This window comes from Oreochromis niloticus, linkage group LG5, assembly GCF_001858045.2.
Source record: "Oreochromis niloticus isolate F11D_XX linkage group LG5, O_niloticus_UMD_NMBU, whole genome shotgun sequence".
Classification (NCBI taxonomy): domain Eukaryota; kingdom Metazoa; phylum Chordata; class Actinopteri; order Cichliformes; family Cichlidae; genus Oreochromis; species Oreochromis niloticus.
In genome coordinates this window covers 29,565,925-29,590,599 of record NC_031970.2, presented here as the reverse complement: position 1 = coordinate 29,590,599, position 24,675 = coordinate 29,565,925, and the positions used below count along the sequence as shown (strand labels likewise).

Genomic DNA, 24,675 nt, shown 5'->3' with positions numbered 1-24,675 from the left:
TTGCAAGTGTGAGCAAGAAACATATAAACATGTTTGCTTGCTTGCAAACATTTTTACCATAATCTAAAGAGGTCCAAATAGTTAAACATGACTTAGTACGCAGAAGAATACGATTCTGTCATGATTTCTTTTTTCTTTTTTTGTTTTACCACAACAAAAATCTTTGGTCTGTTTATAAAGAAGTCTATAAATAATTTGTTAGATCAGATTTATGTCATAAACTTTAGACAAAATGGCGTTGTTTTTTTTGTTTTTTTCTTTTCTTGCCATAAGCCGTAGAGAAATCGACAATGCTTCCTTAAGCACAGTTCCTGGTTTGTAGCATTTGACGTTGTTGCATTGATCTTTTGACAGTCTGTTACTAACAGAGTTCCAATAGTACAAACAAAAGCTGTGGATTATAGAATACTCTATACATAACTGTTTTATAGTGTCACAAGTGATCATTGTCTTCTACATTTTAGATCACTTATGTGGCCCTTATGCTCATGCAGGTGTCCCTGAATAACTAATGTATTGTCTAACAGCATCCCATCTCAGTTTAACTCGACTGAGTCAGCATAACATATTGTGTTGGAGTCCTAATGTTATCCTGATGTAAGTTTAATCTTTACCGGGTAAACAAATAGAAATACTGAAGCATACTTTCTGTGCCGGCCGTGATTTAGTTCATAGTTCTTGTTTTTCCTTTACTTTAATGGAGTTTCTCTTCTTAATGACTCCCCAAAGACCTTTGCTGTGAAAACATTTGCATCCAGGCTCACATACAAGCCTGCTAGTGCAGAGGGATTCTAACTCTAACACAGTCCATGTCTCACTGTCGCATTAAAAAGCCAATTTCTTTCTAATAGCAACAACAGCTGGAGCTGACAGGACCAGTGTCTTGCTGATGGAGCAAACAGCTCCTTAGCTGTCCTGCAGTTTAAGCCCAAATGCCTGCCTCATTACAGGAAAAGAGAGCGTAAGATAGTTGGAGGGGAGGAGGGGTGTGAGGAGAGGAGTAGAAGATATATCCTATACATGCCAAGAGTGTTGTTAGACATGTTTTGGTATTGTTTAATGTAAAAAAAACGCAGCAGAGTAGACAGGCTTGGTGATGTTAAGGTGAGGGAAAAAATTGCCATTGTTAGATGTGGCGGAAGCCTTTGAAATGGATACCTATTTGCACTATTAACTTTGTTTCATTTACGCTTTTACTCTTTCTACCTCGATCTTTCATCTAGTGCACCTGGTTGAGTCCGAGGAGATGGCTGAATCTACAGGAGTACCAGAGCAAGAAGCTGATGCAAGAGAGTGGCGTGGCTGTCCAGCGCTTCTATGTGGCTGACACAGCTTCTGAGGCACTGGAGGCTGCAAAGAGACTCAGTAAGTAGAGGACACACATACGCAGAGACATGTGATTCACTTATGTCAGCAGCTGCAATACGTTGTTGTTTAATATTGGTTTGTACCAGTGCTCATTCGTGGATTTCACTGATACGTTAGTTAAAGCTATATGTTCAATGATTATCTGAGATCTGTCACAGTTTTTCACATTTAATGAAAAGCAGGTTTAAGGTCAGTCTCAAATAAACTGATGAGTCTGTGTTATAGTGGTCAGAATTGTGTTATTTCAAATTATTTTCATGCAGTATAGATTCAGCAACTGCATTTGACTGTATTGCATTTGTAGCTCTCTTTTAAACACAGATGTACTGAGACATAAGCTAATTCCTAATTATTCTCTTACTGTAGTTTTAATGAGTTAGTATAATGGTAAACGGTAATTGTATTGCTGTACCCAGTAAAACCTTAACGGTCCTATTTGTGTCGCATGGCTCTTTGGCCCTGCTACAGAATGTGCAAATGGCTGTGTTTGCAATTTAACAAGGGTCGAAGTTTTATCATGTTAAATTGCATCTTTGCTGTTTGCGTACGTGTGGGAGCTTGTGTTTTTGTTTTTTTTTTCAGTTTAGTGGTAGTGCCTACTCAGTTTTTCATCATGGCATTCATCCATACTAATTTGTTTCGCAACCTCTCATATTAAGTTTCTCAAGCTTTTATGTTGGTGTGTGTGTGTTGTATAAAATTCAAGTTGCTGCCTCACACAGTCATACAATGCTACGTAAGGTAGTGACCAAAATTGTGATTTTTCTTTTTCTTTTTTTGTACTTGTGGTACAAATTTTCACAGATGCATTGTAAGCACAGTGTTAAGCACACATACATATGTGTGTGAACCTACACCTGTCCTCTCCCTTCCCTGTTCTACTTTCCTTTCACACACCAAATTGTCCAACACGTATAGTGTGTATTTCCACCCCCAGCTTTATATTTTATTCAGTGTCCTCTCTAGCTACAGCAGCAGCTTTCTGATAGTGCCTCCAGGTTGGTTGTCAGCCAGTGAGGTGCCACTCTTACTGCTGCCTTTGGGCTCAAGCGCCTGGGGCGCTGCTTTCAGTGGCCCTGGTTAAGATGCTGGCAAAGATAAACTGAATAGGGGGAAGAGAATATATATTTTCATGACAGTATCTAGAATATATTGCTTGGTAGGGGATGAAATGGAGAGTCAGAAAACTTGGACAGAGAAGCTCGAAGGGTAAAATGTAATTTGTCTGCACTTACATAACTTATTTTAAACATACCTGAATTTTAAGGCTGTTTTTCTTGTTCACTCATAAACAAACACATTAAAACACAAATGGCAGTGTTCACCTGCCATCAGGAACAACTTGGGGTTCACTCTGTTGCTAGTTCTGCCATTAGTTTACATTCCACACTACCACCTAAATTACAGCACAACAGTGGAATGGACAGCCTAAGGCTACGTTCACACTGCAGGCAAAAGCGCATCAAATCCGATTTTTTTGACCCAATGCGACCCATATCCGATCATGGTATGACTGTGTGAACGGCACAAATCCGATATTTTCAAATCCGATCTGGGTCACTTTCGTATGTGGTACTGAATCCGATACATATCCGATGTTTTAGAAAGCGACTGCTGTTTGAACGGTCATGTCGCATAAAATCCGTCTTTTATGTCACTGACACAAGACAGACGCCGATTATCAGCGCCGGAGAAGACATCGCAAACGCTTCCTGGCCATCCAGTGTAGATGTCAGTGAAACTGTTGGGAAGACAACGTGAACATTTTATTTGTACTGTATAATCTGCAGATTCTGACAGAAATCTGCAGCTATCCTTTGAAGCACCGCTCCTCTAAAACAGCAATAAGGGTAATTATTAGGTTATTTACATTATTATGTAAATAACAAAATAACTCAAAGCAAAAATTGGGAAACGTAAAGTCCGAAGTCTTTATATTAAGGGCCATCAGTCAAACAATATTGTTTGCTCTGGGTCTAAACAGAGCGCGTTGTGTGTGACATCTTCTTTTGCGCATGCGGGCCACTTTGAGCGTTCACACTAGAGCGTGTTTGCTGTCGCATGTTATTTGTAGTGTGAACAAGCAGACAAAAAAAATCAGATTTGATCAAAAAATCGGAATTGAGCATTAAGACCTGCAGTGTGAACGTAGCCTAATGAAACCGTCAGACAACCTTAAAGGTTTGTGTGCGCTCAATTCAGACAGCATTTGTCCATTGACAGTACATGCACTCACCAACCATTCACATATTCAGGTTTTCTTTGTCATGCAAATACTGAAAGGTGATTTAAGTGACTTTGAATGTGGCATGGTTGTTAGTGCCACATTAGTTAATGGGCTGGTCCGCGTATTTCAGGAACTGCTGAACTACTGGGATTTTCCCGCACAACCATCTTTTGGATTTCATAGAGAATGGTCTTAAAAAGAAGAAATATCCAGTGAGCAGCATTTCTCTGGAAAAAAAAAAAAGACTTGTTCATGTCAGCAGTCAGAGGAGAATGACCAGAGTGCTTCGAGCTGACAGGAAGGAAACAAACAATCACTTGTTAGAACAAAGGTATGCAGAAGACCGTCTCTGAAAGAACAACATTATAGAACCTTGAAGAAGTTGGGCTACAGCAGCAGAAGACCACACCGGGTGGCACTCTTGTCAGCTAAGAACATGAAGCTGACCTGCACTGACTCATCAAAGTTGGGGGTGGCAGTAGCTCAGGAGGTAGAGCAGGTCATCTACTGATTTGAAGGTTGGTGGTTTGATGCCAAACATCCTTGGGCAAGATGCTAACCCCAAGTTGCTCTCTGACACATCTATTGGAATATGAATGTGTGCCAATGTTAGTTAGAGAGCACTTAAATCAGGGGTAGAGAACTCCGGGCCTCAAGGGCTGATGTCCTGCAGGTTTTAGATCTCACCCTGGGTTAACACACCTGAATCAAATGATTAGTTCATTACCAGCCTCTGTAGCCATTTAAAACAGCTGTGTTGGATCAAGGACACATCTAAAACCTGCAGGACACCGACCCTTGTGCCCGTGAGTTCTCCCACCCCTGACTTAAAGCATAGAAGAAAGTGCTGGTGTGAGTAGGTGAATGTGGCATGTTGTATAAAGTGCTTTGAGCGCTCCAGGAGAGTAGAAAAGCGCTGTATAAGAATCAGTCCATTTACGAATTACATTTGGATTGTGGTCATATGGCATGAACAACTTCCATCCTGCCATCATCAGTTAAAGTGCTAATAGTGGGGCAATGGGTTTGGGAAATTATCTTGGTGCACTCTTGGTCTCTTAGTATTTCATGTAGTTTTATTGATCTTATTTCTTATCATATCATAGACAAATCGCATGAACAGTCACAAAATTACAAGCTGAAAATTGGTAGGAACACATTCAAATTAGAGGTCCCGCAGCTGACTGGGACCTTTTTTATGTTACTAATGCATTTCCAGTGTCCCTGACAACAAATATGTTAATCCAAGTTTTTGCAGTAATTTCAAGTCAGCTTGGTTAACCAATCCCTTGCTTCCCATAGTCCCTCAGAGCAGCTTTGCCCTAATATCTCCATTCATGCACTGGGTTTTGGTTGGCCCTTATCTGTGTGTGTCTTGCACTTTTTGTGCCCTATGACTACTGCTGGCTCGCTAATAAAGCATGCAAGTGAGCATCCACATATGGTTCATTTCTTCAGACACACACTGACTGACTTTGTCTGGGCCATTTTAGGTCATACATAAATGTGTTAGAAAGTAAAAAAGACAGAGATTATTAATGTCTTTAGTTGAGATTTGTGGTGCTGATATACAAACCGAGGCTGTGCCAAGCTTTGTGTCTGAGGGTGTGATGGGAAGGCAGGGAATGGAGCCAGCCTAGGATGAAGATCTATTTCATGGCTTTCCACTGTAGAGGACACATGGTATGGCTCTCTACAAAAGATATGGATGTTTGGGGTATCTGAGCTGATCAGAGCGACTCACATGGATTTCGGTATTGAGGCGATGTCCTGCTGTGAACCCCTGGTGAACACACAATTGAATGAACTCATCAAACATTGAAGCACGGGCACAGATGAATGACATTCACGAAGTATGCTTGCTTCTATGAGCACACAAACACTCAAACATTCACATCAACTAGTACACTCCTCTCTGTGCTCCTCTCTTAACCATGAAGTGGTTAAATTGGCAGTTCAGTCACAGCAATGGTTATATAGGAAAAAAAACTCTCATTCCTCTCATGGACTGTGGAGTGGTCCAGCTCTGGTAAGGTGGGCACAGACTGATTTGTTCTATTGCTGCTGAGGACAGACAGATTTTATCCTTCTCTATCAAAACATTAAAAACATGTATCTGGAGCAGACTATTAATTCGCTTTAACTTGAATGACACTCTTAGGGGAGAGTTTGCATTGTGTCAGATGGGTGATTCACTACCAGGTAATGGCTCATAGAAAGTAGGGTTTGATTTCTTTAGTGCTGTACTGGTTGAGTCCTGCAGGGAGCTTTTGTGATGGCTGGTCCATTGGGACACTGAAAAGGTTACCCCACTAACTGCTGCTGTCGGTCCAAATCCAGTGACCCACATCCACTATTCACATTCACAAGCTGCTAATTTTTGTATTTTGTGTGTGTCTATGCATGTACAGATTACAGCTTACGACTACAAATTACACTTTTCCATCTAAGCATTTCTTAATCTAACCTTAATATATAAATACTTTAAATGAAAGTTAGAGTTTGTGCCATATTGCCTGATAATGTAGGCATTAATACTTTTGCCCATTTTATTTTATGATCGGACTCAAAAGGGAGTTTTGCTCTAGCAATAAATACAAGTAAATATCCATGAAATTGAATGGTAAAATGAATAATATTTGCAATCTGATACAACGATGGAGTTACGTCCCAGCAGCTTTTTCATTTTGATTCTTCCTAAAATATGACCCAAAACAAAAATCAAACTTCACGTTTCTGTGGCAGTAACATTTGATTAGATATATATAGTTGGGTTTTTTTCCCCTAGTAGCTCACTAGTACTTGCTAATATTATAAAACACTCCCCCCAAAAACAAACTTGCTGGTGATGCCAATGGATTTGGAACAGATTGTTTTCTTTAGGTAGATTTTCATCACCATGACCCAAAAATTTTAATATTCAAGTAGGAAATCAACCCTGTCATTTGAAGACTGCATCGTCTCAGATGCTGTGCCTGGAGCGACCCCCCCTGCTTGGGTTTACAGCAACCTGATGCTCGTATTCCCACAGGGATCACTTTGAACTTCCACCTTCCACATCTGTTCTTTGTGTTCCTTCAACTCCTGGTACTTCTCGACGTTCTCATGCTCCTTCTTGGGATTTCCACATCTATCACAGCTACCGTTTTTTGCTTGTCAGCCACCACCATGTCACCGTGGAACTGCTTAAAGTTGAATTCCTGCAGGATCTTAGCTCTGCTGTTCTCAAGCAGTTTTGCTTGTATGTTCCATGTGGATTTTGGTACATCTTGCCTATATTGGACAGATATCTTTTTGTACACTATCCTTGCTATATAACCGATCAGCTGCAGACCAGTTTTATTTTATATCTCCTCGAGTTTATTCAGATAAAGTGCATAACACGATCTTGTTACAATGCAATGTTCTCCTGGGAAACTTTGGGCCCTGGCATTCATGTGGATGTTAGTTTGACACATACTGCTTACCTAAGCATTTGTGCAGACCAAACACAGCACACTATAGCAATGACACTTTCCATAGGGACCCCAAGTAGGACAGTGTGGCCTGCCACAGAGTATCACAGGCTCACAATTGTGTACAAAGCCCAAGGTGTTGACCCAGCTTCCAAACTCATCAGAGCCACCTACAATCCAAAATTTACATGCAGGCCAGAGATGATTCCTATCTCGGAGCCACAACCCAGCAGCTCACTGGACCTAAAAGATCTTTAGGCAACATCCTATGCCAGAAACAGCACACCCCAGATATCCTGTGTCCATGCCAAACAGGGCAAAGTGGTTTTAGTGAAATTAAAACCTAACTAGAAGGACCAGTGCTGTGTTAAAAGCAAGCAATCATACTTAATATAGACACCATTGCTATTTTTTTGTTCTGCATACTGCACTTTATAAAGACAGTTTAAAGAAATAACTTTTTAATGCATTTTTGAAAGCGCTGTTTCTTATCTGCTGAGGCCTAAAACTTTCATAGGCACAGATTTTTCACAAATGCTTTGTTTGAGATGTCACAGTAACTGCAGTAATGAATATAGATTTTGTGTTTGCCTTCGAAGCAGATTTGCACGGCCATGCACACAAATATACAAACACACATACCTGTGCCCTGCTACTGCCAAAGAGAATATGATTATGCAGTCCACTTTGTGTGTCGCCACCCGCCTGACAGATGCATCTGCAGAGCAAATCTTGATGGATTTTCAGTCTGAATTCTAAATCAAAACCACATTTTCCCTCTCTTTTCTTGGTACGAGAGCCCTTCATGTCTGCCATTTCCTCTGCCTCCCACAGAACTCATTCATTGACAGAGCAGTGATGGGAAAAAACATCGGTCTGGATTCTTATCTTAACCGCATGTTGAGCCTGTGTGATGAATGGGAGCAACATATACTTGTGTATATGTACAGCTTATATCAGATGGCAAAGTGTTCTCTTTTAGCATTGTCATCTTCCTGACTTTCCTTTGAGAAATTGTGCTGCAGTCATATTCTCTGCATCCTTCATTTTTCCCTTTCTTGTTTTCAGTTTTTATACTTTAATTTTTTCGTACTCCTCGCTCACCTCAGTCTCCCTCTGTTGCTCTTTTCCGCTCTTTGTGCTTAGCACAGCCTCACTGCCAGAATGACAATTAACAGAGGAAGGAAATATTTTAATTTATTTTTTTTCCCACTGCTATGAATATTCAGTGTAAACAGTTTTTATGCATGGCTGTCAAATCTCATGTGTGCTTATTAAAAGGATGGTTGGTTTGATATGTTGGCTTACTGAATAATAGCAAGCTACCTTGATATTAGCCAACCCTTTGATGAGGCAGGTTTATGTGTGTGTTTATGCAGTTTTGCAAATTTGGTTATTCTTGTATATTTTGTGATGTTGCTGGATAGGAGAGGGAACGAGAGCTCTATGGGATGTTCCCAGCTCACAAATACATTTACATTGGTTTCCACTTTTTTTCCCTCTGAAGTTGAGGTACTTTAAAAGCACTCAGATTGTCAGATGACATAGACGTCAATCTCAGAATCAAAAACATAACATGGTTGTGGGTGTGTGTGTGTGTGGGAGGGGGTATATTCTATATATAGTGGTTCATGTTCTTAGAAGTGAAAGAGGCTCTTTTGTTGGTCAGGATCTATTGTACTCAAGGGAAAGAAGCTCATATTGTTTTTTGTACGTATTGTATCAATAAAAGTAGCTTCCATACATTTTGTTGAAGTGAACAAAAAACCCAATATAAATAACAGCTAAATAACAACCTAATTACAGCTGCATACAATAGTTACAGGGGCTATAAAAGCCAAAAATTCTGTCAGATGTGGAAATGTGCAAAAGTCTTGAGCCACCCCTCATTTTTAAAAAGTATTTTGTTAGGAAGATTTTTTATGTTTTTTGGGTTTTTTTTAATTGTTCTTTGGGAATCACCTGGTTGGTGCTGTATTTTATGCTTGTCAAACTGTGCTGTCTTTGGCATTTTTTCTAGATTCATTGCAAACATTGGGAACAAAATGGGAACAAATTTGTTTTTGTGATAGGCTGCTAGTAACAAAATGCCTAAAGCTACCATTTGTAATTGGTTCCCTCCTTGGTTTTCAGTTATATGTAGATGTAACACTGGTTAATTTTATGCTGATAAACCAGTGTTGATGGCTTAACAAACAGAGAAAAGCATCTCTCTGAAATAGTCAGATACAACAACTGGACTGATAATTTGTGAAAAAGGAGCCAATATGTTGGTTCCTTACAAGTGAAATATAAAGAAATGAGCTGTGACTCAAGACTTTTACACAGTAGTATATATAAAATACTATATTTTTATCACATGCATGACAACATGATCATGATTTGGTCGTAGAAAAAAAAAAAGTGTCCCGCTGTATTTCCAGTTCACTCCTTACTTGAATGATCTTTAAACCTTACAGCTTTCATCAGACTGTCATGCTCTAACCAGACCTTAACCACCACATCTCCATATCTCAAGTTTCCATACGCAGCGTAACCTCATCAAAGCTCAACCTATATTTATGGTATGTTGAACCAACACTTTCTGTCTCTTCATATGAAATATGCTTAGTGTAGTGAATTCAGAAACTGTGCTTCTGTCAGATGCAGTACATGAATTAAATGTAGGTTATATGCTCGTTTAGATGATTGGTGTTTGTATGTATAATGTTGCTCCAGCAGCCAGTTTCTGATATAATCACTGCAACCATCCTAGTTTTGTGTGACTGGTTTTGAACAGTCTTTTTTTTGTATCAGATATGTGTTTGATTTTTAGTACATGCTCCATCCGTTGAATAACAGCATGAATGAGCGTTTTAATTTTCATCCATTTTTCTTGGAATCTGGATTTTCAGGGTCGATTGATTACTTTGTGAGTGCTTAGGTGATTTCCTGCACAGCAAGTTTAGCATTTTTTTTCAAATTTTCTTTAAAAAATTGGAACAAAAAAATAAATTAGTCCTGTCCTTTCCATTTCAGAGCTACTTGGTCCCTGTAATTGTTGCTTCCAGGTGTATGATTTGTATTTGTCTTTCTTCATAATTCAGCAAAATGTGGAAATTCTACAAGAGTATATTTGACAGACTTTAGGTAAAGCACCGCATTTGTGTAGATGCCAAAATGTATGTGGGAAAGGCTTGGTATTTCAATAGATGCTGAAACAGTTACTGCTGACATTTTGATTCATTATTTGTTTACCAATCAAAGAATTTGTTCTTAAAGCGAGGCCACTTACTGTAGAAGGTTTTATGTGGTCAGACGTGTTGATACATCACAATAGTTCATTAGTCTTAACTAAACTGCCAGTCTTACAAGGTATGACATAACACACACATACACTTTTGCTGGTGATGCGAATGGTTCCACTTCCTCTGGCAGGGTGCAGAGAAACATTTACACCTCCGACTGAGCCTGGCGCTGCTGTATGAGATCATCTAGAGGGTACCATATGCCTCTACACCAACCCCACACACAGCCTAGCCAGTGCCATCTGTCATGAAAATGCACTTCCCCACCATGGGCATCACCACAAGTCGTTTTGAGGAGTTCCTTATCCAACCATGACGCACCTCACCTGAGTCCTCCCTCACGCTCCCCTCCGATCTGTCTAGACTGGCCTGTTTGCCACCAGAAATTCTGTGTTGTGCTTTCTCTGTTTATTTTTTTGTTCTTATTTTTATTTAATATTAGATAATTGGGGTGTTTGTCGATCATTATAGCTGCTTGAACATCTTGTTTTATTGTAGCTTTATTTCTTAATGATCATGGACCATAGTTGCATTGGATTACTACAAAAGGGTGAGCATGAGGCATTCTTAAAATTCACTATTACATCAGATTTTTTTTTTTCCCTAATGAAAAGATGCAAGTAAAAATGTGTGCTGGTTAAATCTTAGAGAAAAATAATTTAACAGCAATTATTGTATGTGTAAAAGTTCAGTTACTGTTCAATTATAAAGTGCCAGAACTGCATAAAGTAATTGGGGCTAAACTGACTGGCTAGAACTTTGTTGTGAAGGTCAAGATTTCTTATTCAGCTGATCACACCTTCATAGCTGATAAATTGTATGACTCTTCAGACTTGGTGGTAACACTCAGCAGCCATGTGCTGTTCACACTGAGGATCTAAAAATGAAGCAAACAGATCAGGCTCGGGTGGTTTCTATTTTTTCCAAACCTTCACACCTTCCTGACATTTCACCAGGCTTAATGCTCCGCTGTGGTACTTTATACTGTAGTTGGGGATATGACTAATTACTTGATTCAATGGTTAAACTAGGTAGCTTTTGGCTAGAAATACTAGTCTGTCAAACTAGTGCCATCACGCAGCTTTTTTTTCCCCCAATGAGGTAGTAAACGTTACATTATAGCAGACTCCACTGATGAAAGTCGGTATTTTTGTTTGCAAAAGTCAGAAAATGGAGCACCGACTTTTCTTAGCGTTACAAAATCACTGCTTTAGTCAGCAAAGCCCGGTGGGTTGGAAATGAGCTCTTTCTTTTTCAGTATGTTATTTACTTAAGTAGCAGTGTTTCTTGCACAAATAGGTACATTTAACAGTCATCAGAGGGAAACCCAACCTGCCACCTCGTCTCAGAAGTGAACATCTGCTGTAAATGGCACTATATGAAGCAATATTTGTAAGCAAGTTCTGGACGAGTCAAAATTGAGTACTTTGGCCATAATCACCAAAGGTATGATTAGAGTAAAGATGGCTTACAATTTTATGAAAAGAAAAGCTTTAAGAATTGAAGTGAAAATTCTTGACTTTAAGCCTCTAAGGCAGCTACTATAGTGGCAGAGGAAACATTGCACGGATAGAGGTGAAGGCAGCATTTGTTTAAAGAGCAGTAAATACTGGATGCAAATGTCATGCAGTCAGAGGATGAAGTAAAGGCCTGAATGGAGAATCATCCTGAGAAGTTATGAGTCAAAACATTTTGGATTCAGCACCACAGATCGAAAGGGTGTGGATGGAGGAAAGACAGTTTGTTATAAAGGCAACTGCCTTGCATTGACACAACCACAATAATATATCCAACACTGCATCTTAGCTTGCCATTGAATTGAATTAGTGGAAATTATACTAAATGAAATGAATTCTACATCTTAAGTAGTTTAAAATTAAGTTACATGGGATGCATTCAAATGAAGTAAAATACATTTCATTATCTTTTCTTTAATTCAAACTTGAATGAAAAATGAATACGAGTGCCAGTCCAACTGTGTGTTGTTTTTTTTTTTCTTTCTTTCTTTTTTGGATTTCTATTTATTTCCCTGGTTGAAATCTGCTCATATTGCTGACTTCCTGGAAGCTTGTGCTTGGCAGCTACTACACCTGACCTGCATGAACCAGAATGTGAACTAACAGTAAAGCAAAAATGGTGAAAAATGAATTGATGAACAAACTGTGCTAAGCATGTAATTGAATCTAACCCACTGTACAGACGTGAGCTTTGATTGACTTGGTATCATATATGTATTGTAGGGCTTGACAATCAAAAATATATTGAAACCTTGTCGTGGGCTTTGAGTATTTATATGGCACATTAGCGTTACTCATGCTTCAGTTCACTTGAGCTCTTTTATGCCTTTGTGTTCCAAAACTTGTGCAGTTATAGAGCCATTATCTGAATAATACTCAGCCTAAATTGCATGTTTTATTAAGGCTATTCCATGATTCATTGAGCAGTGAATTTGTAAGAAGCAACGCAGTGATATTTTCTCTCTGTTGCTTTCCCTTTTTGAGTGTGTGTGTGTGTGTGTGTGTTCTCTCCAGTTCAGATCCAATTTTTGCCTACCTTGATTTGGATAGCAGTGTTGTGTAAGACCTGGGTCTTTTGTCATCAAATTCTATTATACTCAGCTCTGTGTGTGATAACTCTCCCGTTCTATCAATGACAAATGTTGGGACATATCTTGCACTTCAATAGAGGGTTGAAAATGGGGGGGGAAAGTACTGTACACATCGTGTGCACATGGGGCCTTCTTCCTTTTCAGCGAGGGACAAACAAATATTTTACTGTCAAACATGGTTAAAACACGGAAAATGGCCAGACCTCTCCTCGCTGTGCACCTCCTCCCTTCTCATTCACGCTGTCCCCACTGGAGCTGCTTCATGCACTTCAACATTTCAAGCGCCTTTTAAGACCACTTTCATCTTCCCCCTTCAGAAAATGAGGCAGAGTCTCTGGTGAAAAGCGCTGACAGTAGCAGTTAGCGTTGAGTAGTGTTGGCTCAACCACAGCCCTTTTTCTTCTGTCTTTGTCTGAAGTATTGAGAGATGAGACGACCCTCTCAGAAGTTGCTTTGTGTGACTGTGTAGACCAGCTGGAGCCCTCATTGCGTCCTCTCCTCGTTGGTCTGCTGGACAGAGGACACTGAAGCAGCTGCTCATCTATCAAGCCACTTGATGTTACAACGGGTTCTCGCACTTGAAGAGAATATGCAGCCTGAGCCTCTGAATTTTGCACTTGTGTCGCTGCCATCTTTGTGCTCTTGCTGCCAGCAATTTCCATCAGAGTCTTTGTCATTTCCACCTCTATTGTTTCCAGTGTAAACATTATGTAGTGAGTGGAGCTGTGCTGAGATTAGGTCTGTTTGGTGTCGACCATTCAGATGGGTGAGCTTGTGAATCACTGTGCGGAGAACAAACACACAGGGGAAGATGTATTCGCTAGCTCACTACCTCTTTTTTGACATATAAGCCTATATATGAAAGAGTTGTTTAAGTGGTTCATGTCTTGAGTCTATGGCTTCCAGATAGACACTTTTTTTGAACACACCACTATCTTTTGGATATTTTATGTTTGCTGACCAACAGTGCATAATTAGTAGTACTCAGTCTCTGTGTTGACTGCACAGTGCAGTGTATAGTTTACAGTAAATACATGATTGGGGAATCCATCAGGTCATTGGCTGCAGCTGCTAAGAGACTGATATTAAATATGTGTGCCCAAATGATAAGAAAATGACTAATTTGTATCTGTTAGCTGTAATTTGGCACACCTCAGCCTTTTCTTCAATTTCCCTTAAGAATGACTTCTTGATAGCCATCCTTCCACTGAGACCATTTCTGATGAGGGTTAAGGGCAAGTCTTTCAGATACAATTCATCCTTTGTCTTCCACTTGTCCAGTTTCCTCAATATTTTTTCAGAATGCACTGCACACCATCCCGAGATGTGCCACATGTTTGGCTAATAGCACTTTGGAAATCACCGTGCTGCTCCCAAAATATTTTATGCCTGTCAGACTGTTATCTTTGGCATTTTTCCTAGATTCAAGTAATAAAATGGGAACAAATTGTGTTTTGGCAAGAGGCTTAAGTGCCTAAAGATACAATTTAAAATGGGTTCTTTGCTAAATTGTCTGTTATGTGTAGAGACAATACTGGTTCATCCCTTGAGTTGGGTCTTGAATGAGTCATAGGTCAATGTGAAGGAGCTTAATAATAAAAAAATCCTCAGGTCATTGGTTTTGTACAATCAGTGGACTGAAAATGAGTGAGGGGAAAAAATCAGCCACTGTCCAAAGAAAAGCTTTGGAGTCTGCTCAAGACCACTTTAAAAATTACAAAAGTCTGACTGCTTAGAAGCGAAATATACAGAATCAGCTTTGTGGCGCGACTGTGATTGTGAAGTCAAAACAGCATTGCTTTTTCTTATGTATTGAACCCACACAGTGCGCTGTTGCCTTCTTTCTTTAGTCACTCTTTTCAGCCTCGTAATGTCTTTGCTTCTTTTTGTTGTCTCTCCTTATTTCTTTCTAAATAGAGAAATCACAGAACTATCCAATTATATATGTTATATATTATATATGTGAGAAAGTGTCTTTTTTTTCTTTTCTTCTATAATGCGTCTTGGTTTTTATTCATGTTTAAGTTATAAGTGTATTATAGTACGAGACAAGTGTTTTGAGACGTACAGTGCAAATAAAGCAACCTTTTTTTTTCTTTTTTTTTTACTGTACATTTGTTTATTTTTCTTTCCCATATGAGTTTTCTTTTTCATTCGTCCCTTACTTCAGGCTGTTGTTGCTCACTCCTACTCGCAGCTCCCCCTATTTTTAGTATTTCCTAAACACCCCCTCAAAATGTGCCCAGACCTTCTGTAAAATCATCATAGATGGTACTCATTTGCCAGTTTAATCACATCGGAGGGGATAAGTAAACAAAAGCAGGTTGTTAGCTGGAGCGAACTGCAGATATCACCGTCTCACCGTCTCACTCACTGCAGGGCTCCCGCTGATGGACTGAACAGCTCTTGTCCCTCCATAGTGCTGCTCTGTCACACAGGAAGACAGATGTTAGCCTGCAGTTTTTCAATACCTGCCAAGATAACACACATAGCACGCAATGAGGGGAGAAGGTGGGGTTGGGGAGGGGTGCAGGGGGGCGGGGGCAGGTGTGAAACAAAAGGTTATTAACACAGACACAGCAACCCGCCGACTTGGAGACAAAGCAGAAAACCACCCGTAGGCAGCATGATAGCTGTGAAGACACATGCGCATAAAAATGTCAAGAATTTTCAAGCACAATATGAGAGTTCCAAAATAAATTAAAGCTGCAAGCAGCGATATGAGGGCCCTCGCACCCCCGGCGCGTCGAGCCAAGCCCAACACCTAAAACCAGCGCTTCCGATCTCATGTCACATTGATGGAATTCATGCATTTAACCACCAGCTAAAATTTCATCTCATTCAACCATTATTATAGTCGTCCCACTAGGTGGCGCTCTAACCATTACTGACAAATGGCATAACAAACATTTCCGAGCTCGAGTCTCATCACGCCTGCGACCTTTGGGAGAGATTGGACATTGTGTTTTTGAGCGACAGCAGGTTACTGCTTTTTGGCGAGTGATTGAAACTCCACGTGCCGCCATGACCACCCCATTTCCCTGAACGTAAAAAGCTTCGCAATTTAACATCACCAAGGTCTTTAGATTCCACACACAGGAGATCGCGTAAATCTAATGAAATCCCTTGGAGGAGTTCGTCAAAGTATGAGGCCTGAAAAGAGGGGAAAATGTCGCCAAATTTACACATTGATTTTAAAATGGCTGACTTCCTGTTGGATTTGGGATATTGCTCCAAGAGACTTTTTTGTACATCTTGATATCTCCAATAAGCTTGCCAGGTTTCAAACTCATACATAAAACACAGAGCAGGGGCTGTTGTTTTGAAATTTTGTAGGGGGCGCTGTGGAGCCATTTTGCGCTGTTCAAGGAAAATGAACATATAAAAAGAAATCCCTCATCACATTAGAGGTGTGCGCCAATTTTCAAGACTTTTTAAACTTTCCAAGCCCCTCAAAAGCCACTTCATTGGTCATGGTGAACTGCGCTGCCACCAGGGTGCGCCGTTCAGTTTAAAGTCACAATTTTCTCACTGAAGCATCACGAGGGACTGATGTTAACATTCACCGCTTTTGAGGTGGCCACGATGAACCTGTGAAAATCAGTACAACAAAATGAAAGACATGACATTTCCTGTTGCCACTAGGTGGCGCTCTACGTATTCCTGACAATGGGCATATCAATCTGTTCAGGGCGGGTCTGACATCATCCCTGTAAAATCTGGTACTGATCAGATTGGATTTCATTGAGTTACACTCATTTGTTTCTTCATGGCGAGACCTCAATGTTCGCCATGCTGCTGGGGTCACACCCTTCAGCGAAAACTCACAGTTTTCTCTGTAACCCAAGACCAACTCCTTAAGGCTTTCCTGGAGAAATTTGAGGCTGCAGATGTCACCCATTACAATACTGTACCCCAAAGTGTAAAACATGACATTTCCTGTTCCCACTAGGTGGCGCTGTCCCTGGTGTCAAATATGGCAGTTGAAATATGTTCAGGGGTGGAGCCTTATCATATGTGTCCATTTTGGTCAAGGTCGGACAATGTATGACAGAACGAGAGGCAATAAGATTTTCATGGCGAGTCATCGAAATTCGCCGTGGCGCCACGGCCTCACAGTAACCCGAAAACTCAAAAGCTCCGCAATTTAACATGGCCCAGGTGTGTAGTTGACACTGACCAAATATGAAGCTTGTACGATGAAATTCCAATGAGGAGTTCGCAAAAGTTCGAGGCATGGAAATGGCAAAATTAGAGCCAAAATGTCACCTTCACTTCCAAATGGCGGACTTCCTGTTGGGTTTAGGACATGGCCATAATAGACTTTTATGTGCGTCTCCGAACGTTAGATATGTGTTCCGAGTTTTATACATGTAGGTCATACCCATCTCGGGGGCTCGCGTTTCTCATTTTTCTAGGTGGCGCTACTGAGCCAATTTTCCCTGGACATGTCTAGGGACATTAAAATACGTAAATTTTCACCAGACCTGACGCGTCTGCAAAATTTCATGAGTTTTCGAGCATGTTTAGGCCCTCAAAAGGCCGATTCATTTGCCGAAATAATAATAATAATAATAATATAATAATAATTAAAGCTGCAAGCAGCGATATGAGGGCCCTCGCACCCCCGGCGCGTCGAGCCAAGCCCAACACCTAAAACCAGCGCTTCCGATCTGATGTCACATTGATGGAATTCATGCATTTAACCACCAGCTAAAATTTCATCTCATTCAACCATTATTATAGTCGTCCCACTAGGTGGCGCTCTAACCATTACTGACAAATGGCATAACAAACATTTCCGAGCTCGAGTCTCATCACGCCTGCGACCTTTGGGAGAGATTGGACATTGTGTTTTTGAGCGACAGCAGGTTACTGCTTTTTGGCGAGTGATTGAAACTCCACGTGCCGCCATGACCACCCCGTTTCCCTGAACGTAAAAAGCTTCGCAATTTAACATCACAAAGGTCTTTAGATTCCACACACAGGAGATCGCGTAAATCTAATGAAATCCCTTGGAGGAGTTCGTCAAAGTATGAGGCCTGAAAAGAGGGGAAAATGTCGCCAGAATTACACATTAATTTTAAAATAGCTGACTTCCTGTTGGATTTAGGATATTGCTCCAAGAGACTTTTTTGTACATCTTGATATCTTACATAAGCTTGCCAGGTTTCAGACTCATAGATGAAACACAGAGCAGGGGCTGTTGTTTTGAAATTTTGTAGGGGGCGCTGTGGAGCCATTTTGCGCTGTTCAAGGAAAATGAACATATAAAAAGAAATCCCTCATCACATTAGAGGTGTGCGCCAAATTTCAAGACTTTTTAAACTTTTCAAGCCCCTCAAAAGCCACTTCATCTTTCATGGTGAACTGCGTTGCCACCAGGGTGCGCCGTTCAGTTTATAGTCACAATTTTCTCACTGAAGCATCAAGAGGGACTGATGGTGATATTCACCACTTTTGAGGTGGCCACGATGAACCTGTGAAAATCAGTACAACAAAATGAAAGACATGACATTTCCTGGTGCCACTAGGTGGCGCTCTACGTATTCCTGACAATGGGCATATCAATCTGTTCAGGGCGGGTCTGACATCATCCCTGTAAAATCTGGTACTGATCAGATTGGATTTCATTGAGTTACACTAATTTGTTTCTTCATGGCGAGACCTCAATGTTCGCCATGCTGCTGGGGTCACACCCTTCAGCGAAAACTCACAGTTTTCTCTGTAACCCAAGACCAACTCCTTAAGGCTTTCCTGGAGAAATTTGAGGCTGCAGATGTCACCCATTACAATACTGTACCCCAAAGTGTAAAACATGACATTTCCTGTTCCCACTAGGTGGCGCTGTCCCTGATGTCAAATATGGCAGTTGAAATATGTTCAGGGGTGGAGCCTTATCATATGTGTCCACTTTGGTCAAGGTTGGACAATGTATGACAGAACGAGAGGCAATAAGATTTTCATGGCGAGTCATCGAAATTCGCCGTGGCGCCACGGCCTCACCGTATCCCGAAAACTCAAAAGCTCCGCAATTTAACATGGGCCAGGTGTGTAGTTGACACTGACCAAATATGAAGCTTGTACGATGAAATTCCAATGAGGAGTTCGCAAAAGTTCGAGGCATGGAAATGGCAAAATTAGAGCCAAAATGTCACCTTCACTTCCAAATGGCGGACTTCCTGTTGGGTTTAGGACATGGCCATAATAGACTTTTTTGTGCGTCTCCAAACGTTAGATATGTGTTCCGAGTTTTATACATGTAGGTCATACCCATCTCGGGGGCTCGCGTTTCTCATTTTTCTAGGTGGCGCTACTGAGCCAATTTTCCCTGGACATGTCTACGGACATTAAAATACGTAAATTTTCATCGAGTCTCATCACGCCTGCGACCTTTGGGAGAGATTGGACATTGTGTTTTTGAGCGACAGCAGGTTACTGCTTTTTGGCGAGGATTGAAACTCCACGTGCCGCCATGACCACCCCGTTTCCCTGAACGTAAAAAGCTTCGCAATTTAACATCACAAAGGTCTTTAGATTCCACACACAGGAGATCGCGTAAATCGAATGAAATCCCTTGGAGGAGTTCGTCAAAGTATGAGGCCTGAAAAGAGGGGAAAATGTCACCAAATTTACACATTAATTTTAAAATGGCTGACTTCCTGTTGGATTTGGGATATTGCTCCAAGAGACTTTTTTGTACATCTTGATATCTCCAATAAGCTTGCCAGGTTTCAAACTCATACATAAAACACAGAGCAGGGGCTGTTGTTTTGAAATTTTGTAGGGGGCGCTGTGGAGCCATTTTGCGCTGTTCAAGGAAAATGAACATATAAAAAGAAATCCCTCATCACATTAGAGGTGTGCGCCAAATTTCAAGACTTTTTAAACTTTTCAAGCCCCTCAAAAGCCACTTCATCTTTCATGGTGAACTGCGTTGCCACCAGGGTGCGCCGTTCAGTTTATAGTCACAATTTTCTCACTGAAGCATCAACAGGGACTGATGGTAATATTCACCGCTTTTGAGGTGGCCACGATGAACCTGTGAAATCAGTACAACAAAATGAAAGACATGACATTTCCTGGTGCCACTAGGTGGCGCTCTACGTATTCCTGACAATGGGCATATCAATCTGTTCAGGGCGGGTCTGACATCATCCCTGTAAAATCTGGTACTGATCAGATTGGATTTCATTGAGTTACACTAATTTGTTTCTTCATGGCGAGACCTCAATGTTCGCCATGCTGCTGGGGTCACACCCTTCAGTGAAAACTCACAGTTTTCTCTGTAACCCAAGACCAACTCCTTAAGGCTTTCCTGGAGAAATTGAGGCTGCAGATGTCACCCATTACAATACTGTACCCCAAAGTGTAAAACATGACATTTCCTGTTCCCACTAGGTGGCGCTGTCCCTGATGTCAAATATGGCAGTTGAAATATGTTCAGGGGTGGAGCCTTATCATATGTGTCCACTTTGGTCAAGGTCGGACAATGTATGACAGAACGAGAGGCAATAAGATTTTCATGGCGAGTCATCGAAATTCGCCGTGGCGCCACGGCCTCACAGTAACCCGAAAACTCAAAAGCTCCGCAATTTAACATGGCCCAGGTGTGTAGTTGACACTGACCAAATATGAAGCTTGTACGATGAAATTCCAATGAGGAGTTCGCAAAAGTTCGAGGCATGGAAATGGCAAATTAGAGCCAAAATGTCACCTTCACTTCCAAATGGCGGACTTCCTGTTGGGTTTAGGACATGGCCATAATAGACTTTTTGTGCGTCTCCGAACGTTAGATATGTGTTCCGAGTTTTATACATGTAGGTCATACCCATCTCGGGGCTCGCGTTTCTCATTTTTCTAGGTGGCGCTACTGAGCCAATTTTCCCTGGACAGGTCTACAGACATTAAAATACGTAAATTTTCACCAGACCTGACGAGTGTGCAAAATTTCATGAGTTTTTGAGCATGTTTAGGCCCTCAAAAAGCCGATTCATTTGCCGAAATAATAATAATAATAATAATAATAATAATAATTAAAGCTGCAAGCAGCGATATGAGGGCCCTCGCACCCCCGGCACGTCGAGCCAAGCCCAACACCTAAAACCAGCGCTTCCGATCTGATGTCACAGTGATGGAATTCATGCATTTAACCACCAGCTAAAATTTCATCTCATTCAACCATTATTATAGTCGTCCCACTAGGTGGCGCTCTAACCATTACTGACAAATGGCATAACAAACATTTCCGAGCTCGAGTCTCATCACGCCTGCGACCTTTGGGAGAGATTGGACATTGTGTTTTTGAGCGACAGCAGGTTACTGCTTTTTGGCGAGTGATTGAAACTTCACGTGCTGCCATGACCACCCCGTTTCCCTGAACGTAAAAAGCTTCGCAATTTAACATCACAAAGGTCTTTAGATTCCACACACAGGAGATCGCGTAAATCTAATGAAATCCCTTGGAGGAGTTCGTCAAAGTATGAGGCCTGAAAAGAGGGGAAAATGTCGCCAAATTTACACATTAATTTAAAATGGCTGACTTCCTGTTGGATTTGGGATATTGCTCCAAGAGACTTTTTTGTACATCTTGATATCTCCAAGAAGCTCGCCAGGTTTCAAACTCATACATAAAACACAGAGCAGGGGCTGTTGTTTTGAAATTTTGTAGGGGGCGCTGTGGAGCCATTTTGCGCTGTTCAAGGAAAATGAACATATAAAAAGAAATCCCTCATCACATTAGAGGTGTGCGCCAAATTTCAAGACTTTTTAAACTTTTCAAGTCCCTCAAAAGCCACTTCATCTTTCATGGTGAACTGCGTTGCCACCAGGGTGCGCCGTTCAGTTTATAGTCACAATTTTCTCACTGAAGCATCAAGAGGGACTGATGGTGATATTCACCGCTTTTGAGGTGGCCACGATGAACCTGTGAAAATCAGTACAACAAAATGAAAGACATGACATTTCCTGGTGCCACTAGGTGGCGCTCTACGTATTCCTGACAATGGGCATATCAATCTGTTCAGGGCGGGTCTGACATCATCCCTGTAAAATCTGGTACTGATCAGATTGGATTTCATTGAGTTACACTAATTTGTTTCTTCATGGCGAGACCTCAATGTTCGCCATGCTGCTGGGGTCACACCCTTCAGCGAAAACTCACAGTTTTCTCTGTAACCCAAGACCAACTCCTTAAGGCTTTCCTGGAGAAATTTGAGGCTGCAATTGTTACCCATTACAATACTGTACCCCAAAGTGTAAAACATGACATTTCCTGTTCCCACTAGGTGGCGCTGTCCCTGATGTCAAATATGGCAGTTGAAATATGTTCAGGGGTGGAGCCTTATCATATGTGTCCACTTTGGTCAAGGTCGGACAATGTATGACAGAACGAGAGGCAATAAGATTTTCATGGCGAGTCATCGAAATTCGCCGTGGCGCCACGGCCTCACCGTAACCCGAAAACTCAAAAGCTCCGCAATTTAACATGGCCCAGGTGTGTAGTTGACACTGACCAAATATGAAGCTTGCACGATGAAATTCCAATGAGGAGTTCGCAAAAGTTCGAGGCATGGAAATGGCAAAATTAGAGCCAAAATGTCACCTTCACTTCCAAATGGCGGACTTCCTGTTGGGTTTAGGACATGGCCATAATAGACTTTTATGTGCGTCTCCGCACGTTAGATATGTGTTCCGAGTTTTATACATGTAGGTCATACCCATCTCGGGGGCTCGCGTTTCTCATTTTTCTAGGTGGCGCTACTGAGCCAATTTTCCCTGGACATGTCTACGGACATTAAAATACGTAAATTTTCACCAGACCTAACGCGTCTGCAAAATTTCATGAGTTTTCGAGCATGTTTAGGCCCTCAAAAGGCCGATTCATTTGCCGAAATAATAATAATAATAATAATAATAATAATAATAATAATAATAATAATAATTAAAGCTGCAAGCAGCGATATGAGGGCCCTCGCACCCCCGGCGCGTCGAGCCAAGCCCAACACCTAAAACCAGCGCTTCCGATCTGATGTCACATTGATGGAATTCATGCATTTAACCACCAGCTAAAATTTCATCTCATTCAACCATTATTATAGTCGTCCCACTAGGTGGCGCTCTAACCATTACTGACAAATGGCATAACAAACATTTCCGAGCTCGAGTCTCATCACGCCTGCGACCTTTGGGAGAGATTGGACATTGTGTTTTTGAGCGACAGCAGGTTACTGCTTTTTGGCGAGTAATTGAAACTCCACGTGCCGCCATGACCACCCCGTTTCCCTGAACGTAAAAAGCTTCGCAATTTAACATCACAAAGGTCTTTAGATTCCACACACAGGAGATCGCGTAAATCTAATGAAATCCCTGGGAGGAGTTCGTCAAAGTATGAGGCCTGAAAAGAGGGGAAAATGTCGCCAAATTTACACATTAATTTTAAAATGGCTGACTTCCTGTTGGATTTGGGATATTGCTCCAAGAGACTTTTTTGTACATCTTGATATCTCCAATAAGCTTGCCAGGTTTCAAACTCATACATAAAACACAGAGCAGGGGCTGTTGTTTTGAAATTTTGTAGGGGGCGCTGTGGAGCCATTTTGCGCTGTTCAAGGAAAATGAACATATAAAAAGAAATCCCTCATCACATTAGAGGTGTGCGCCAAATTTCAAGACTTTTTAAACTTTTCAAGCCCCTCAAAAGCCACTTCATCTTTCATGGTGAACTGCGTTGCCACCAGGGTGCGCCGTTCAGTTTATAGTCACAATTTTCTCACTGAAGCATCAAGAGGGACTGATGGTGATATTCACCGCTTTTGAGGTGGCCACGATGAACCTGTGAAAATCAGTACAACAAAATGAAAGACATGACATTTCCTGGTGCCACTAGGTGGCGCTCTACGTATTCCTGACAATGGGCATATCAATCTGTTCAGGGCGGGTCTGACATCATCCCTGTAAAATCTGGTACTGATCACATTGGATTTCATTGAGTTACACTAATTTGTTTCTTCATGGCGAGACCTCAATGTTCGCCATGCTGCTGGGGTCACACCCTTCAGCGAAAACTCACAGTTTTCTCTGTAACCCAAGACCAACTCCTTAAGGCTTTCCTGGAGAAATTTGAGGCTGCAGATGTCACCCATTACAATACTGTACCCCAAAGTGTAAAACATGACATTTCCTGTTCCCACTAGGTGGCGCTGTCCCTGATGTCAAATATGGCAGTTGAAATATGTTCAGGGCTGGAGCCTTATCATATGTGTCCACTTTGGTCAAGGTCGGACAATGTATGACAGAACGAGAGGCAATAAGATTTTCATGGCGAGTCATCGAAATTCGCCACGGCGCCACGGCGTCACCGTATCCCGAAAACTCAAAAGCTCCGCAATTTAACATGGCCCAGGTGTGTAGTTGACACTGACCAAATATGAAGCTTGTACGATGAAATTCCAATGAGGAGTTCGAAAAAGTTCGAGGCATGGAAATGGCAAAATTAGAGCCAAAATGTCACCTTCACTTCCAAATGGCGGACTTCCTGTTGGGTTTAGGACATGGCCATAATAGACTTTTATGTGCGTCTCCGAACGTTAGATATGTGTTCCGAGTTTTATACATGTAGGTCATACCCATCTCGGGGGCTCGCGTTTCTCATTTTTCTAGGTGGCGCTACTGAGCCAATTTTCCCTGGACATGTCTACGGACATTAAAATACGTAAATTTTCACCAGAC

At 41.3% G+C, this 24,675-nt stretch overlaps 1 protein-coding gene and 1 long non-coding RNA gene across 3 annotated transcripts in view; one reads left to right on the top strand and one right to left on the bottom strand.

Moving 5' to 3' along the window:
- Window positions 1-24,675, top strand: part of suclg2 (succinate-CoA ligase GDP-forming subunit beta) — a 101,900-nt gene that overhangs the window by 15,643 nt on the left and 61,582 nt on the right. The window contains exon 2 of the mRNA XM_003442757.5: window positions 1,224-1,365. Within this exon, the coding sequence (XP_003442805.1) occupies window positions 1,224-1,365 (142 nt within the window). The remainder of the gene's footprint in view (window positions 1-1,223; window positions 1,366-24,675) is intronic.
- LOC112846962 (uncharacterized) overlaps window positions 5,356-24,675 on the bottom strand; it is a 45,386-nt gene continuing 26,066 nt past the window's right edge. Inside the window, exons 3-4 of one of the 2 annotated variants that reach the window (XR_003220195.1) lie at window positions 15,308-15,372; window positions 5,356-5,378 (exon numbers count right to left, since the gene is read on the bottom strand). This is a non-coding gene — a long non-coding RNA (uncharacterized LOC112846962). Of the gene's footprint in view, window positions 5,379-14,977; window positions 15,373-24,675 lie in introns of those variants that run through there. The other variant, XR_003220194.1, reaches the window with a different exon arrangement.